Genomic DNA, 20,313 nt, shown 5'->3' with positions numbered 1-20,313 from the left:
TAATTTCTGGTAAAATTTTGTGTAAATAATGTAAATAGAACATGTTTTAATAAATCTTTAATTTCAGAAACTCAGTTGTGTTACTAATTATCAAAAGGAACGTTATATATATATATATATATATATATATATATATATATATATATATATATATATATATACATATGATATGTGATAATATTGTATGCGTTTTTTCTATTATTTTTTATTAATATTGATACTGCTTTGCTGCTCTTTACTGTCTGCGATCCACCCACCATAGAAAATTGAATATAATTTAATACAATTTAAGTAAATTAAAAACATAAGGTTTATTAAAAATAAGTACGGTATTATAGCTTGAATAACCTCATAGAAAAATCTAATATTTTGACCACTCCGTACAAAATTTTGTCATAATGTTTTTTTAAGCCCTTCTCTCTATTAAGATTGCCGAATATAGGCCTCTCCTAATTCTCGCCATTCATCTCTGTTGTTTGTAAGACGTTTCCACATTGGTCCTGCAGTTCCTTTAATATCGTCGCTCCAGTGCATTTGTGGTCTTCCTCGTTGTCTTTTGGCTTTATATGGCCGCCAATTCCCGATTTCTTTGTTTCATTAGCCATCCTTAAGACGTTCGTTATCTCCAGCCCATTTCCATTTCAGTTTAGCTGCTAGTTCGACAGCATCTTTTACTTTTGTTCTATTACGAATGTCTTTATTGGTTTTATGGTCTTTGAGTCAGATACCCAACATCTGTCGTTCCATAGCTCTAGAGTTTTTTTGATCTTCTATATGTTTATTTTAGTGCATAACTACGTTTGAGCTTCATATGTAAGTAGGTACAGGTAGGATAAAGGAATTAAACACTTTGATTCGCATTTTTTTATGTATATCATTATAACTATATACCTCAAAGTTATAATGAATGTCTGCTTAAAAATGCTTAAAACATACATAGTCTATTATTAAAGACCCAGAACAAATTTGTCCTAATTCTTAGATTTGTAAATATTTAATATTTAATTTTTTTTAGAACAATTCAAAAATGTCAATTAATATGGGATGTTCTATAAGAAAAAAAAACATTCTTTTATACCATTCTTTTTGGCAGCACCCTATATAATTCACATTATCTTTAAATTATAGTGGCCATTGCCCTGTAAATTTGTATAAAAAAGTTTTAAATATTAAGTCGTTTTCTTCTTCTTCTGCTTCTTCTTCTTCTGCTTCTTCTTCTTCTTTTTCTTCTTTTTCTTCTTTTTCTTTGTTCATACCTTAGGAGTATGTCCTATGTTTTCTTTAACAGTTTAGTCACAAACATATAATACAAGATATACTAATTGTGGTAATACCAGCCTGTTTCCCTAGTGTGACAGAAAACTGACGCAAAGCAGCACTTGCATCTCTTTCTAATTTACCAGGTTTATTGACCACGCGACCTAAATCACTAATGAGAAGGTCACGTGATCGATAAACCCTGCCCATTAGAAAGAGATGCAGAGATGCGACAGAGAAAACTGACGCAAAGCAGTCCCTGCATCTCAGTTTAATGAGTATGATTTTTTGAACACGTGACCTAAATAATCAATCTAAAGGTCACGTAGTCAAGAAATCCGGCTCATTAGAGAAAGATGCATGGACTGCTTTACCTTGGTATTCTCTGTCGCACTAGGGGTGTTTTAAAACATAAAAACCTATTGAACATATTATATGATTGTCTGTAAAATATTTATTTTTCATATAATCTAAATAATTTGTACAACAATGGGAAGATCTCCAACGATATGGGATGGTATTAGAGCGCAAATAACATCTACATTGGTGTCATCTATCAGATGTAATTCGACATCTACTGCAATCTAAAACAAATAATTTATGCAAAATTTATAAATAATATATACCGAAAAATATTATGGTCGGTATTACAAAATTAGCGAGAGATACAATAGAGATACCAGCATTATGTTTCCACTCAAGGGACAGAGATCAAAATTATATTTCCTCCCAGTCTGTCGATTGAAGTCAGAGTGTGTCCGATCAAAATTGTCACTGTTTAAAATAGCATCTTGAGTTGCCAGGAGTATAACAATTTTCATTTTATACAATAATTTTAATGTTGTTTGTAACGTACATAATACCATAATAGAAAATATATGATAATTTCAGTTATTGCTATGATCATCCTGTTTAAATATTTATCTTGACACATACAAACGTTCAAATAAAAACAAATATTTTCCTAAGTAGAATAAATTTAAAACTAGTGGAAGCGTTTTAGTGGAAACTTTTTTATCTATTTTTGCAATGGGTTTTTTCTAAAATTAGTAGAATAAAATATTTTTTTGCTAATTCTCAAGACCTACAAACCATGCAAAAGTCGATGACAAATGGAGGAAATTTTAACAATTCAAGAATTGGAATTGTGATAAATCGTGATAAATTCTATTTGAAAGTAAGGCCAATAACAAATTTTAATGTTAATCCTCTATTTGTTAATTTTATTGACTTTTTATTATCTTGACTTGATCTGACTTAAATGCAAGTTGAAAAACAAAAATTCAATAGTAAATTTAATAAAGAAGATCTGCGTAAACCTTTTGGTAACTATATATATATATATATATATATATATATATATATATATATATATATATATATATATATATATATATATATATATATATATATATATATATATATATATATATTTATATTATATATATATATATATATATATATATATATATAAAGTAGTTAGGTATTATTGACTGACACGTTATGTAAAATAAAGTTTTATATTGAGGTTGCAGTCATTAATAGGGCAGGAAATTAAAACTCTTTGTTCTTTAATCAAGCTTTCGCAAAATTTATTTGCTTCTTCAGGATATGCTAAAATATGGTATCAGTAAATACAACGAAATTAGAACTAAATAGCATTGTATAAAACTAGTAAAAAAAAAACTTACAACATGAGGTTAATCCATTAAATTTTCAAATTTGCAAAACATTAAAACTTAACTTATTTTAAAAATTATACAGTTATGTAAGTACAATATTCCAATTTAATTTTACAAAATTAAATTAAATTGGAATATTGTACTTACATAACTGTATAATTTTTAAAATAAGTTAAGTTTTAATGTTTTGCAAATTTGAAAATTTAATGGATTAACCTCATGTTGTAAGTTTTTTTTTACTAGTTTTATACAATGCTATTTAGTTCTAATTTCGTTGTATTTACTGATACCCTATTTTAGCATATCCTGAAGAAGCAAATAAATTTTGCGAAAGCTTGATTAAAGAACAAAGAGTTTTACTTTCCTGCCCTATTAATGACTGCGACCTCAATATAAAACTTTATTTTATATTATATATATATATACATATATATATATATATATATATATATATATATATATATATATATATATATATTAAACTCTTAAATATTGGGGAAATCTGTAAGAAAGACTCTAATGAGTATCAATTGTTTCGCCGAACGTTTTCGCCAAAGAAATTTAATTTGGCTTCTTCAGGACTGAAAGAGAATAAATTATAATTAGCTACCATATATTATCTATTAAAAACATTATTGATCTTACCGTAACTTAGAATTGTAGAGTTGAAATATTAAAAAACTTTGCTAGTAACAGCATAATGGTGTTTTTTGTTACTATGTGCAAAAAACAGTTTTTTATAACATTGGAAATGTATGGTAGCTTTGAAATTAAAACATAAAGGTTTACCCAAGGTTAATCGAAAAACCCAATGTAACTACATTTAAAAGGAGATAATTCTTTGAATTGTCGGCAATAACTAAATTTTTGATTGTTAGAAAGTTTAAATGTGAGGTTCTGTTTTAGCCAGAACGCATGTGCTGACAAATTAATTAGTTCTTTCGAATCTTTATGTCGTTAAGGTTCATTGGTAAACCGAATGAAATTAAATCCCAGCATAGGGAAATATTATTTTAGATTTTCTTTTTTAATTATATTATATTGTTCATGTATTAATATAATATCTTATTAACATGTATCTAAGAAAAGCAAGGGAATGTTATCTTTTTTAGTAATGAAAATTAGTTATTAAAGTAGGTTAGTTGTTAATGGATATATCAGTCAAGTTAGTTATCTGTGATGTTGTATTGTTCTTGGTATCCGATTTAAGTAAGAAGTGGTATATATCGCTTAGATTCTTAATGTCACTCTTAACATTAATGGAGAAATCGTTAAGGAAAATATAAGACATTTCAATGAACTCTCTTTTGGATTTATTGTTCTCACGGTGGAGAATTGTGGTGTTGATTCACAATCACAATTCTCCACCGTAAAAACAATAAATCCAAAAGAGGGTTCATTGAAATGTCTTATATTTTCCTTAACGATTACTAGTTACATTGGGTTTTTCGATTAACCTTGGGTTAACCTTTACGTTTTAAGTTCAAAGCTACCATACATTTCGAATGTTATAAGAAACTGTTTTTTGCACATAGTAACAAAAAACACCATTATGCTGTTACTAGCAAAGTTTTTTAATATTCTAACTCTACAATTCTAAGTTACGGTAGGATCAATAATGTTTTTAATAGATAATATTATATGGTAGCTAATTATAATTTATTCTCTTTCAGCCCTGAAGAAGCCAAATTAATTTTCTTTGGCGAAAACGTTCGGCGAAACAATTGATACTCATTAGAGTCTTTCTTGCAGATTTCCCCAATATTTAAGAGTTTACTATTTAACTTATCTGCAAAGATTAGAATTCTTTTCTATATATATATATATATATATATATATATATATATATATATATATATATATATATATATGTATGAGGACCCTAGATGTATAAAGGGGTTTAAGTGGCATTTTTGTAAATATTGAGAAAACTGCTTCGCCGAACTGGAAATCTCTCGTTCTATTTGGAGGTAAAGAAATGTAAGCGATAAGTCGAACAGGTGCTGCGTTCTAGTCACAAGTTACTTCACCTCCAAGCCAACTAAGATTAGGACTTGGAAGAGAGGAGGAACAGGTACACTTGTACCCCTGTTCCACTGTGTCAGACTGTTAGTTGAATGTTGTATCATTTTGGATGAGTAGTAATATTATAGCTCCTCTGAAGCAATATTAATTTGTTGTTATAGTAATACTTTATTGTAAACTGCAGTGTTTTACGTTATTGAAAATTATAGTGTTTTTAAGAAGAGTTCGTTTTCTTAAGCTTTAAATTACATGGATGTACTTATCTCAAATCTGAACGTAAGTTACACCCGAAGTCAACTATACAATAGATTGGGCTACTAATTTGCTGAACGTGGTGGAATTTTTAAAAATTTATTTAAAATAGGTTTAAATATAAGATTGGTATTTTTATGAATTGAGATTAAAGAAACTGTTAATTTAATTTAAGATATGAACCAACTATTAAATCTTGTAATAACATCGTTAAAATATTTCCCCAGACCATCTAAAAAATAAACTTGTTTTCAGCAAGAATATACGAAGTCAGTACAGTACTGCTTACGGGTCTACCACATGTGGTAACATGGTATTCTCTTGAACATGCAAGTCTATATAATATAATGGTGGGATATGTCCAGGAGTAGACTTAACTCCAGGCTGAGAGAATATACATAAAAAAGATATTTTAGTTGCAGTAATAAATCGTCTACAATATTAAAAGACCTCCTTGTAATCTACAATACGAAAAATTTGGGAAGCTTTTGATGAATTATGATTAATTAAATTTAAATGTTCTAATTAGGTTCAGATCAATTTATATCAGAAATATTCAAAGAAAACTTTAGCTTCGTTTTGAGCCTTAAATGATTACTTTAATTATAACTTTAGGGTAATTTAAAAATAACAGATAGTATTTTATTTGAAAACTTTATCTCGCTCCAATATTAAATAAGAAGGTATTATCTCCTACTTACCTTCGGATAGTTTTCGGCGACGAAAATTGTGAGAGTATAGTTATAGGTTTCTTTAGGACTTATAGGACATGCCACTCCAGTGTCACAAGCATTTGAGTCAGGCAATTTAAATTTGCGTTTAAATATACCAACTTTACCATAAACTGCAGCTGTTAAAGTTTTTGACTTTACATCTGAAAAACAACAATATGATACGATGAGACTGTAAGTAAGATTCAATGTTAAAGCTCGTTTTAGGTTCTATTCAGTGATCTGTTTTAACCGACAATCCTAAAAACACTTATTTTAATTATTATTATTATTAAAACAATTGTCATGTCTTATTTTTTAACTATATCTTAGTCAAACTTTATCCATTCACTCCTGGATATAAATCTCTTCCAATTCTTCCATCTTTCTTTGACCTTTACGAATCGCATTCACTACTTTCTCGCCAGTACCTTCATATAGGTTTTAAATACATATCTTTGTGTTTTTCTTTTTCGCAAAACTCAAATTAAGTAAAACCAATAGAATTTTGATACCTGAAAGTAATCAGCTGTCTAGAAAGCATATCCCTGATCTCGTATGCGATAATAGCTCTTTCTAGGAATTTAAGCGATGTTAGTTTTTACTTTTAAAATAGCTTATTTGATGCAAGTAAAACCTTCATCAATTTAACAAAAATTCTTATTAGCACTAGTAAAAAAACCATAGACTTATATAATAAGTCTGATCGTTGCAAAACCAGCCCGTTTTCTAGTGTGACAGAAAACTGAGGCAAAGCAGACCCTTTATCTCTTTCTTATGGACTTGGTTTATCGACCATGTCACTTAGGTCTCTCATTGCTCACTTAGGTCATGTGGTCAAGATATGCAGGGACTGTGCGTCAGTTTTCTTTGTCGCACTGGAGGAACGCGACTGTATTGCAGCAATCAGTCTAGTATTAAAAATAAAAGAATGACATAATCATAGCATTAAATACTGTCCAGGACCACAAAATTATCGTTTTATTGTAATATTATTATTTCGATCCCATATATCGTCTAGTTTTATCTGTCTGACCCCTGGATATACTTACAACTGACCGTTTTTAGCATATTACCAAATTTCAGAGCGAATTTTACAGTAAAATAACAAAAAACAAACCTAAAACCTCATCTAGGTAGTTTTGATACAGCTGATCTTAAGTTTTATGTTTTTTCTCAGTGAATTGGTATAATATAGTCTTTTGTCAAATAAATGTCACAATTATTGCAATTTTACCTTTATAATTATGCTGACGTTGATTTAGCAATATACATGCACAGAAGTTGATTTTCCAAATTAAGTCCACAAAAGTGAAGATACAACTATCCCTGATGGACATAACCTAGTCATTGAGAGGCAAGTGTCTTGCGCTATTATTTCTCTACTACTACTCATGTACGAAGTATATATTTTATCTGCTTAAATATATCTACCCCATTACATACTATCTACCACTCTTTAATGTAATTCACTTATACTCCAATGATCCTTTTGGAGTGTAATTTTCATCGTCACGATGGATTTGCTTAAAAATTTTAATTTATTTTCCTCTTATCCTCTACTTTACTTTTGGACTTAAGCCCTGGGTTGTTTTTACTTGGGAGCCACCCCTTCTCGTGGGTGAAAATACTTACGTTTAAAATAAGTCCAGAAATGGATTCTTCTTCTTAAAGTTCCATCTTCTATCGGAGGTTGGATATCATAAAGGCTATGGTCACTTTGTTGGCTGCTGCTCTGAAAAGTTGTAGTGAACTACAGTTAAACCATTCTCTAAGGTTCTTCAGCCAGGAGATGCGTCTTCTTCCTATGCTTCTTCTTCCTTGGATCCTTCCTTGCATAATAATTCTCAGCAGCTCATATTTTTCTCCTCTGGTTATGTGACCCAAATACTTTAGTTGTCTTCTTTTTATGCTGTTCATAATTTCTAACTCCTTATTTAGACGTCGTAGTACCTTAGAATTGGTAATCCTTTGAACCCACTAAATTTTTAATATTCTTCTGTAACACCACATTTCAAACGCTTCTATTTTTCTTATGTGTTGTTTCTTCATTGTCCAAGCTTCCATTCCGTATAGTAAGATAGAAAATATGTAACATCTTAGAGCCCTTAATCTGAGATGCAACTAAAGGTCTCCGTTGGTAAGCATTGTCTTCATTTTCACAAATGCTTGCCTTGCAGTTTCAATTCGGACTTTGATTTCTCTGTTTTGGTCATTTTTGTCATCAACCCAGGTTCCCAGATATTTGTATGTCTCTACTTTTTCTATTTGGGTTTGCTCTATCATTGAACTTTCATTCCATGTTGCGTTTTTGAGACAATCATAAATTTAGTTTTTCTCTTATTTATTTTTAGTCCGTATCTACTGCAATAATCGTTAATTCTATTTACCAACTCTTGTAGCGATTCCAGGGTGTGTTTCATCAGCGAATCTTATGTTATTTACTATTCTTCCGTTTACAAAGATTCCATCACCCAGATCCGCTATCGCTTCCTGGATTACGGCTTCACTGTACAGGCTAAACAGTAATGGTGACAGAACACAGCCCTGTCTTACTCCTCTCCTTATATCTATATTTTCGGACTTTTGTTCTTCTATCTTTATATTGGCCTTTTGATTCCAATACAGATTGATAATGATTCGTAAGTCTCGTCTGTCTATATCTTTGTTTCTCAGTACTTCTATTAGTTTTTCAGGACCTTGTCGAATGCCTTCTCGAAGTCGATGAAACAGGAATAAATATCTAGGTTCATATCTAAGCATCTTTGAGAGAGGACTAAAAGCAAATAATACCTCTCTCGTCTCTAGTCTCTTGCGGAGCCCAAACTGAGTATCATCCATATCATCTTCTAGTTTTCTATATAATCTTCCATGAATCACCTTTAGAAATATTTTGAGGGTATGGCTTATTAGTGATATTGTCCTATAGTCTGAACAATCTTTGGCATATACTATTTTTGGTATTGCTACAAAGGTGGACACCAACCATTCCTGTGGGATTTTTTCAGTTTTATATACTTCATTAAATAGGTCCAGAAGTACAGGTAGAGTTTCATCGTCTAGACATTTCAGTAGTTCCGCAGGTATTTTGTCTGGACCTACAGTTTTCCGTTTTTCGCGTTTCGTATTGCTTGTTCGATTTCCTCTATTATGATCTCTGGCCCCGTTTCGCTGTCGATTTCTTCCGGTTCTTGTCGATTATCCTCAAACAGATCTGTTATGTATGTCTTCCATTTTTTTAATTTCTCTTTAATTTCTATAATGATTTTTCCATTTGCGTCTTTCAGAAGGGCATCTTTCTTTTTCCTCAGTGTATTTGTCATTTCCTTTATTTTCTTGTGCATATTAAAGCAGAACTAGAAACGAAGAAGTTCTTCGAAGAATGGGACATCAACGAACTCTATTAAATATTATTAAGAGGCGTAAACTAGAATATCTTGGACATATAATTAGAGGACCAAGATATGAGTTCCTTCGGCTAATTCTCAACGGTAAAATCGAAGGAAAGAAATGACTAGGACGAAAGAAACTTTCTTGGTTGAGGAATTTGCGGCAGTGGACAGGTTTGACAGCGGACCAATTGCTACACGTAGCGCAAGACCGAGATCAGTATAAAAATATTATAAGCATGGTAGTCGCCGACGTTCCGTAGGGATATGGCACTCTAAGAAGAAGATTTGCTTTCCTGTAGTTCAATCTCTGTAGTTCCTTGTATTTTGCTTTACTCCTGAATTTATGTTTCCTTTTTTCCTCCACTAGATCTAAGATTTCTGAAGTCATCCATCTCTGTTTTTTTCAAATTTTTGTCTGCAGTAGCTTTTCTCCTGCCTTTATTAAAGTTTAATGTACCATGTTCCATTTGTCATTAACATCTGTTGTTTTTATCACGTCTTGTTTGATTTTCTTTAAGTTATCATTTATTTCTTGTTTTAAGCTCTGACGTATAGGTTCTTCTTTTATCTTTGAGACATCAAACCGTGGTATATTTGTTTGTTTTTGGATCTTCTTTAATTTTATCTGCATTACGCCTACTAATGGATTATGGTCTGAATTTATGTCAGCTCCGGGGTATGTTCTCAAAGACTTTATAGCGTTTTTATATCTAGATTTTATTAAAATGTAATCTATCTGGTTTCGAACCATGTTGTCTTCTGAATCCGCAGGTGATTTCCAAGTATAAAGTCTTCTTTAAGGTAATTTAAAATTTGTATTCATTATTACCATCTCCTCGCTTTGGAAGAATTCGACAAGTCTGTCCCCTCTTTCATTTCTTTCTCCCAAGCCAAATGGATAAAGTGACTAATTCTAAGCAATTTTTTTTCATAGAGTTTTTCAATAAGTCAACACTTTTTGAGTTAATTTGCGAGTGTATATGTTCATTTTTCAAAATATATGTAAAAACCACGTTTTGAAGCGGTTTTTCACAAATAACTTAAAAAGTTAGTATTAGTCAAAAAAAATTTTTAGCAAAAATGTAGGTTATAAAAAAATCGTGTACTTATAAAATTTATAGACCCAGTAGCAGGAGAGTTGTAGCTCTAATGCGATTTTTATAACATAAAAAATTGCATAAACCTCGTTATGTAAAATAAGCAATCGATAGAATTATACGAAGACAAGGACATAATGTATTTAAACTCCCATCATACCATCCAGATTTCAATCGTATTGAAATGGTTTGGGCAGGTTTGAAATCAAATTTGGAAGCCCGAAATGTAAACTTTACATTTACGTCAATCCAGCAGCTGTCGGAAGCATTTTTTAAAACCTTCCTTGTGGAGGGGTGGAAAAAAATAACAGACAAAATCATCGCAACTGAACGTGAATTGATATCAAAGAGCCACTAATTGATGTAGTCGTAGATCGTATTTTTATTATTCCAGACAAAGATTCAGATAGCGACGATTTACAATTTAAATTCCGACAGCGAAAATAGCCAGCTTGATGATATTTGAAAAAGAAGTGATAAATCTATGTTTATAAGCTTATTTCCACAACCGTTGGAAACAATATATTTAAACTAAATATCGCAATTCTCAGTATGAAACAAATTTAGCTTTCTAATTTAATATACTTCCATTCATTTAGTTCATTTTAATGATTATGACTTAAAACTTTAGCAAATAACTTATTTTATCAATTACCTCAAACATTTTAACTTTGATATTGGTGCTCTGATAATAAATATAATTATAAACTTATTACAGTAATTATGGAGTGTCAAATCGTCACCGTTGCAGTTCAATCTGTTTTACTATACATCTAATCTAGTGTGTGAGATTTAGGGGTTTAAAGTGTGATAAAATCTTAAATTATGATGTCCAATGTTAATTGATTTATTTACTTCTTTAGAAAATGAATTAAATCAATTGACCTTTTTAATTTACAATTATACGATTTTTTTCTTATAGGTGTAGTTTTCACCCGCAAAAAATAAAAAGCAACAACGGCAGAAGTTCAAAAGTGAAATGGAGGTCAAGTAGAATCTGAATCGAAAGTTTCATGCAATTCGATGGTGACACGTTATTTCACGTTCATTTACTAATCTATTACGATTGTTTATTGTGCAGTATACTTAAACGCACTTTGTTTATTTATAAAATTTTACCAAAATAAAACTAGGTTTCTGTTTACTTTTGAAGTTATACTTCTATACGCACGGTCGGCGTTGGAAATTTGCATGAGAGTGAATCTGTGAAACCATTACATATGTAAGATAATGAGTAAGAGAGAGACAGAAGATATATTTTCTCTCTCTTCCTCTCTCGAGAATAAAAATGTTCCTTTTGTATATATATTTAATATTATATATAATTATTGTATATATATATATATATATATATATATATATATAAATATATATAATATTATATATAATATAATATGTATTAATATTATTATTAATGTGACATGGTTTGTATTATTTAAAATTAAACGTTTATAATAATTTTAGGCTTTTAATAATCCGACACCCTGTTAGGGTAAAAGGAAGGGGAGAAAGAAAGAAAAGTATTTCAAAATAATCACAGTTTTACCGAGAACTGTCAATTTTGAAATCCGTTAGTGTAATGTCTAATTGGCAAATCCTTTACGTGTTTGGTTCATACGCTGGTGGTGGTGAGTTCGAATCCCAATTATGATTTTCTTTTTTTATTTTTGAAATATTTAAAAAAATCACGTTAATCTTATTAAATATATGTAATATACGCAAAAAACATAAATTGTAAAATAAAATAAAAATTTACAACATAATCCTAGTTATTTTTTATTTTTATCTCCGTAAAGTAAGTTATGTATATTGGCAGTTTTAAATATGTACTTATGAATATTACATTTTAATTTATATTGTATTGTTATATTGAATTATGTTGCAGTGTATTTATTGTATTGTAATTTTTATATTAATAACAAAATAAACAATGAATTTTACTGCAGAGTATGTGTAAATTTTTTTGCATTCAACTCCTTTTATACATACTTATATAAAAATAAAAATATGTATTTTCATTAAAATATTAATACAATTCTTCATTTACTATACTCCTATTACAGGTCAAATGTTTATATACAGCAAAAGATGCACCATATACCTATATAATTAATTCTTTTTCTCTTTCTGCTCTCTCTTATCTATAGCATTACATATGTAATGATTGTGCAGATTGAATCCTATATAAATTTTTAACGGCGAACGCGTATATAGAAGTATAACTTCTACCGGCAGTCCCACTGGACTGCCACACCCGTTTTTTTGCTCGGAATCCATACTAATATAAGCTACTAAAAGCTCCTCTACGGAAAATTAAGCTAGAGCTTCCAGCACAAATTGTGAATAAAGAAGTTCATAGTTTGTCTTTTTACTTCACGCCAAGATACCACTGTTGTTAACTATATTCCTAAAATGAATAAAAATGTTATTTTTATGAGTAATTTGCATCATGATAAGGCTTTTAGTGACAGAAATGACAAAAAGCCCCAAATTATTTTGAAACCACTTATCCTTTTCGGGAAAAATTTTGCAAGAACTAAAGACTCACAAGTACTGGTAAACAGAACACGAATAGAAGCGCGTAGAGACGATGGAAATTCTAGTGAACTGTCTATTTAATCCAACTCCGCCTGCAAAACGAGAAAGCTGTAAATTTTGCTCTAAAATCGATAACAGGACTAATATTATATGTTGTATATGCCACAAACATATTTGTAAAACCCATTCTTTTTATTACTGTCCCAGTTGTAAACTAAATTAAATTTTGTAGGTATTTGTTCTTAGGCGTTTCTGGGAAATAATGAAATGCCCTTTATATTTGTTAATAAAATTTAATGTTTATTAGCAACCTAATTTTTGTTTAATTGCCTATAATTTTTTTTTAATAAAGTTTTGTTTAGCACCAGTACCTTATTTTATTTCGATTAGGGATCGTAAACCATAGTTGGGTCATAGTGACCCGAACAGGACATGTGCATAGTTGACTTAAATGGTTCAGCAGGGTTAAAGCCTATGAGGTTACCAAGTACGTATAATAAAATTTTTTGAAGTAGACAAATAATCTGGCTATGGAATGTAAAAGAAGATTAATTTTAGAGTGCATTGGTTATTTATTTTTTGCAAATACACAATTTTTTAACCTTTAATGCTTACCTGAGGTGAACGTTGCCACCATAGTGACGTTTGTGCCTATTTTTAAGGGACATATGTCCTGTCCGTCACACCCAGATACGTCGACGTTAATGATAGTTCCATGGTTAGATCCTAAAAAAAATATATTTTGTTTTAGTAGTTTTTCTGTTTTTCTAAAAAATTAGCTTACTAATTATTTTCCCCCAGACCTCTGTCCAGAAAGCTGTCCATGTTAATTTCATTAACAAAAAAAAAACAATATGTACCAGTTACACTTAATAATATCCAAATATCATAATGCAGATACTGCTAAGTAAGTATTTGGATATAACATTAAATGCAAAGCTACGCTGGAAAGCTCACGTAGAGAAAAGAAGGAAAAACTAAATGTAAGGTACAAAAAAAATGTATTGGGTAGTTAGAAGAAACTTCACATTGTCGATGCATAATAAGTTATTACTTTACAAACAAATATTGAGACCTGTATGAACTTACGGGTGTACTAGACCAAGTAATATAACAATAATACAAAGATTCCACAATAAAATACTGAGAAATATTGTAGATGCTCCTTGGTATTGACAAACTGTGACGTCCATAAGGACCTAGGAATGGAAACTGTCGACATAATCATCAAGAAGATGGCATGAAGTCACGAGCAACGACTTCATAGGCACGAGAATATTGAGGCAATCCAGCTCCTCGATACGACTGGGCAAACTAGGAGATTGAAGAGGACAAAGCCTTTAAACTAGTTTAAGTAATAGGTGATAGTAAAAAAGCAGAGCATAGTAATGGTGCGCGTGTGTATGTTAGAGTAGTGCACTATCTTGTTAGTTAAGATAAGAGACGCTATGGGGTAAGCTCTTAATTCTAAGGAACTAGTAATTTAGTTTAAATTAAAATTGCTCATTGGTCACATATGACCAGATTGTAATTGGAATAATCATTATCGTAGTAATAAATATGGAATTAAAAAAAAACTTCGCTCCAGTAATGCGAATTGTAAATATTTAACCATCCCGTTTTTTGTAAATTTTAATTAGTCACACCATATAATAATATTCTTCAAAAATTCTTATCTTTTTTTCTTTCATTATCTTCTTAACAGTTAAATGTTTTACAAATTCTATTCTTTACTCGTAGTCTGTTTAATTTAAGAACTGTGGTGTAAGAATAGGAATACAATTTTTGTTTTTTTTTTTTAATTCGCTGAACAACAAAATGATGCTTCCAAGCACCATAGTTACCATTAATTGTATTATCATTATTATCAACAATTTTCTTCGATTTGTTAACTTTTTGGTAAAAACAAAGATAATGTATAAAATTTTTGAGTAATCTCTTTACAGTGTCACGGGTAGATCATGGTTGATCTTTATATCTTTTCGCAAATAAAGCACAGGTTCTAGTAATAACTCTGTTAAATTGTGTGTGCAATAAACTGAATTAGTAGGTCAGAATTATTCAAGAGGAGAACTCAGTGTAAAACAATCATATATGTAAAATGTAAAAAAACTTCAAAAGAGAAAAGACCAGGTCCATGATGACTTGAGTTAATAAAATATCCTGCATTCTAGACAAAAGAGAAGTCAGCAAGAAGTTAACAAGGAACAAGAAGAAATAGAGGAAGTTTGTACAGAAAATTTGAAAATTACTCGGATTGGCGTCCAATGATCTAGTTTAAAAAGTTTAAACATGTACGTTATATAAACTTTCTCTTTTCACGTATGTATCTGGGAAGTTAATTACTATTTAACTGGGAATAAGCCACAATTAAAGGTTAAAATACGTTTATTGACGTTTCAATTTCCACTTCGGAAATCGTTTTCAAAATACAAACATTAGTAAATTAAACAAATTTTGTTTTTGTTACTTAGTGAAAAATTCTTCTAATAATTTAATTTTATCTGACTTATCTATATTGACAATTCAGACATACATTGTACATTTTACAGTAGACGACTTTAAAATGATATTGCCAATATTGTTGAGTTGCGTTCCTGGGACGACTTTACTTATAAGATAGTTCATTCGATTACATGAAATCAACTTTAACTCGAGAATATCTGTCAGAAAAGATCATAACATGTAATTCGTCTTCAAAAAGACAAATACATGCCATGATGACAGTAAAATTCTCCTGTTAGTGATTCCATAGTAAATTATGAGGGAAAACCAGGAAAAAAACCTCATAATACTATCCCGACATGGTAAGTATTTGATCTTGCATTTAGTTTACCTTCAATAAATACCAAATTCCGATTTTATATGTTTGTTATTTAAAAAATATAAATAACGTATTCTCTATATGTTACTGACTTACCAATACTGGTATTTTTTTTTAATAACTAATTTGTTTAATTTACTAATGTTTGTATTTTGAGAACGATTTCCGAAGTGGAAATTGAAACGTCAATAAACGTATTTTAACCTTTAATTGTGGCTTATTCCCAGTTAAATAGTAATTAAATTAAAATGCCACAAGAAAATAGCTTCAGAACAGTATCAGGGAAGAGTCAGATTTGTGAATAGTCAATATTTAAGAAATACCGGTTCACTTACAAACAGATAAAGTAGTTAACAATTTTATTATTTGGCTCATTTTTTTAAAATTATAGTTAAAGCCTCCTCCGCTAAAAAAATCGGAAATGATTTTAAAAAATATATACAGTAAAACCTCCCTTAACCGAAACATCGTTTAACCGAAACGGCTGAGTTTCAATAATTTCGTCAATAAAAAGTAAATTTTTATCGCAAAACGTAAACAATTCCATTAATTTTACTCACCGATTGATGCCTACCTATGTGTGTTGGGAAATAAAAAAAACCATGAGCTCTAAAAGATATTTCCGAAAAAGCACTTTTTATAAAGGCCAAAACAGCTCATGGATGTCGACCACTTTATTTTCAGAATGGTTCTAACATGAATTCGTCCCAAGTGTAAAATCCTTTTTAAAATCAAAAAACCTTTCCATCAAAGCATTGTTGCCTGTTGACAATGCGATAACTCACCCTCAAAATCTACAAAATGGTGAGAATTGTTAGACTTTTGCCACGAAATGTCACGAGCTTAATTCAGCCGTTAGACCAGGGAGTAATAGAGACATTCGACAGATATTATAGAGGAGCATTCTTAAGATATCTATTATTACAGACGACAAATGAATCCAAAAGTGTTGATTCTCAAATCTTTAACAATGAAACATGTTGTTTAGTGGTCTACTGAGTTGTGGGCCAAGATCAAATCTTCAAATGCTGGAACAAACTTTTTGATGGGATTTTGATTGACGATCCTGAAGAAGAAAATGGTAAAGAAACGACAGAAAAAATTAACCCTTTAATAAAAAATTTTGCCGGGATGTGACGAAATCAACCAAGAAGAGATACGTGAGTGGTTAGCAGCCTATGACTCAAAAAGTGAATTCATCGACCAGAACATCATTGATATGGTTCTTCATCCAGACAACCTGAGCGTATCAGACGACGAAGATGACGACCCAACAGACAACAGGCAGCACGAGACCGCCGACTTGCGCTGCCTTAAGGTCGGTACACATATACGAGCCAAACGGTATGCATACGGTATGCGAACGCTATATTCGGTAATGTGTACGGCAAAAAAAACCGCTTGCGTACTGTTTCATCGTGACTCGTCGCGAACCAAATTGTTGCGGTTTATGTCACGACTTCAAAGGAAGCTCGTCTTTCAGTTTGGACGGCGCTTACTAGACGCAGCGAACATTTTTATTGTGTCATCAAATCGACATTGTGTGAATGACGTGTTCCTTCCTAGAGAGACGTGAGAAAACAGTAAACTGATTATTGTACATATTTTTATTTATGTTAAACAAGCAAAAACAGGAACATAAATCAGTACCCAAATTATAAATAAAATGAATCATTTCGCACATGTGTGTTCGTTGTTGGTTTGTCGCTCTCCATGGATCGAGATAAGTTTGCGATCAGTACGATGTAGAATATTTTTCAAGGATCTGTACGCGTACGGTACGTATACCGTTTGGCTCGCATATGTGTACCCACCTTTAAATGATTTTCAATGCCGTAGAGGTAAGAATTTTATACAGTAGGCCTAATTAGTAAGGACACGGCTAGGTTTTTAATTTTTGTTGTCTTTGCATACAGTTTTGTACTTTTCAGATTGCTTTACTTTTCGTCGAACAATCGAATGAGGCAAACTCATGACGTTCTGCAAATGAAAGATGAAGAGATATAGCTGCAAAACATCGTTGTCAAACAAAAACGCAAAAGGAAACAGAAGATTTCTTTAAAAAAGCATGTTTAACTTGTTCATTTTCCTTAATTTTATTACTTTATTCTGTATTTACTCATTAGAAAACATTACAAAATCACCTCAAAGTATTTTTTAATACTAATACTTTGACCAAGAATACTATAAAAAACAATTTTATTTTTAACCGAAATTCTTGTTATCCGAAACGGCCTCCCCCCCCCCCCCAAATATTTCGGTTAATGGAGGTTTTACTGTATATCAAATGATCCATGTCACAATTGAACCAATCTTAAATACAATAAAAACAAACATATCAAATTTGTAGCTTTTTAAATATTTACATCTATACTTCTAATGAACTGTGAGTTTCAAACTAATATTTTGGATTAAAAAAAACTTACCACAATCGTCCGCCCTTAAATTATTTACTAAACACTGTGATACACTTAAAATAAAAATTAGGTACACCAAATTTAACATTACAATTTTGAATCCCATTTTTAAGAGAAATAATCTACAAATGATTAATTATTTAATGGCAAATATTAACAGAAAACTATTATCTTCTATCGATCTACTGTATCTACAAGTATACCCACTGACTAAAGCTTTGTTTTGTTTCAGTTTAACTAAAATTAGTGTTAATGACTTTCATCATAATATGTTGTTCAAAATCAGAATAACTCATACAGCACACAATATTATCACCAGTTTAATGTTTAATCGCGAACTTTGATATTAATAAACAAAAACAATTACTTTAAATTAAAGAATTTTAAAAATTGTTATACTGAAATTTGGTAGCGGTATAGAGATAGGCATTGTGATTTCTATATGTCTGAAATAACTACAATGTCGTCAAAGTTTTTAATCGTAGGTTATGGGCCGGCTCCTACAAAAATATTATATTTTGGGAAATATTTATAAATGTAAAATGGAAAAATATTGCAATGTTTTGAGAATTTGTTTTGAATTATTTAATTTCTGCTGTTGGTATTTTAAAAATAACATAACATAACATAACATAACAATATCTTTATTTTTAGAAAATAATATACATTCCGTGAACATTAAATTAATAAAAAAAAAACAGGTCACAAACGAAAATATTATTTACTTATTCCTAACCGTTACATATACAAATAGTCCTCCACAGAATATGGCTCAAGAGCTACCAGTAATTTTATATTTGATGTTTATACAAACTTAATCTTTCCTCCCTTTTAATAGGTTCAGGCAGTTTATTAAACAATTTGATGCAGCAATAAAGAGCGTTTTTTTCTGTTATACTTAACCTGTGTATTGGAATTTTATAATTATATAACCTGGTATTTACTATACTATTGGGCTCAAAGTTCCTAAAGAGTATTTTATTCTTGTATAGAAAAAGTAAGCATTCTTGAATAAATACAGCGTAAACTGTTAAAATATTATTACTCCTAAAATGCCCTCTACACGATTCCCTACTTTTTAAGTCAAACATAACTCTGATTATTTTTTTCTGAACCAGAAATACATTATTTATGTCCCTACTGTGGCCAAAATTTATTAGACCATATCTAAATTTTGCTTCAAAATTAGCATGATACACTGTTTTTAATGAGTTACTATTCATGTATTTTTTTAGAACTCTAAAAAAATAAAAAGTTAAATTTTGGGGAATCTGGTCTTTTCGGTTTCATACATTCTCTTTAAATTTGTTTGCAATTCGTGGAAATGCAATAATTTTTTGTATAATCCCTTTTTATTCTTAACACGTTCTATGGCATGTTAGTCCGATGAAACCATGGCTGATGTTGCTCCAATAGGCCACGTTGGTCCAATGGGACCAACGCAAGTTTTGCATTAACAGTAGTGTTTCCAAATGTAAGAACAAGACGAGACTTAGACAGTCTTAGTCTTGGTCTTGCGCCAATACACCTGGTCTTGGTCTTGGTCTTGGTATTGCACTCCTGGTCTTGGTCTTGGTCTTGGTCTTGCAGCAAGAGTCTTGCAAGTCTTGCAGTTACCCATTAGCCTATTACTATTTATTAAACGTTACTAGGGAAGATTGAAGCCACGATCTAAGCGATCTATGGCTATGCTCTAACTAACCCAGCTATCTACCATGCCCCATGAAAGTCAATCAAACATGGTTAAAACACAAAAATTATTGACATAAACTTGACTGTATTTTAAAGAACATTTTCTGTCTAGAAAGGTATTGATGGACTTCCACCATATATGAAATGGAAATCTTAAAAAAGATTGGTACGTGGCAAAAATCCAAATACAGGTATCAAGGGCACATATTCTTTAGGTGATAAGATAAATGGGCCGTTAATGAAAATAAGCTATGGCGTCGAAGATACAACTTTGAACTGTATCAGTTATACACCGATCCAGATATTGTGAAATTCGTTAAAGTGCAGAGACTTAGATGGGCTGGACACATTGCTAGGATGTCAGATCACGAATACACGAAGAGATTAATATTTTCACAACCAGAGGGCACAAGAAGCAGAGGACGAC

At 30.8% G+C, this 20,313-nt stretch overlaps 1 protein-coding gene across 2 annotated transcripts; it reads right to left on the bottom strand.

Moving 5' to 3' along the window:
- Positions 1 to 1,685: 1,685 nt before the first annotated feature.
- LOC140441709 (NPC intracellular cholesterol transporter 2-like) lies at positions 1,686 to 18,551 on the bottom strand. Of its 2 annotated transcripts, XM_072532592.1 has the most exons (5): positions 18,402 to 18,541; positions 18,204 to 18,316; positions 13,569 to 13,679; positions 5,918 to 6,090; positions 1,686 to 1,841 (listed from the first exon to the last, which is right to left on the bottom strand). In XM_072532592.1, exons 2-5 carry the CDS (start codon positions 18,298 to 18,300, stop codon positions 1,728 to 1,730), a joined length of 495 nt encoding a protein of 164 aa, XP_072388693.1. In that variant the 5' UTR covers positions 18,301 to 18,316; positions 18,402 to 18,541; the 3' UTR covers positions 1,686 to 1,727. The 2 variants fall into 2 exon arrangements, with proteins under 2 accessions (XP_072388693.1, XP_072388692.1); XM_072532591.1 differs by having other exon boundaries at positions 18,204 to 18,551.
- Positions 18,552 to 20,313: the final 1,762 nt, after the last annotated feature.

Source organism: Diabrotica undecimpunctata, chromosome 5 (assembly GCF_040954645.1).
Source record: "Diabrotica undecimpunctata isolate CICGRU chromosome 5, icDiaUnde3, whole genome shotgun sequence".
NCBI lineage: Eukaryota > Metazoa > Arthropoda > Insecta > Coleoptera > Chrysomelidae > Diabrotica > Diabrotica undecimpunctata.
The sequence above is the reverse complement of the archived record's forward strand: the minus strand, read 5'-3'. Positions and strand labels throughout refer to the sequence as shown.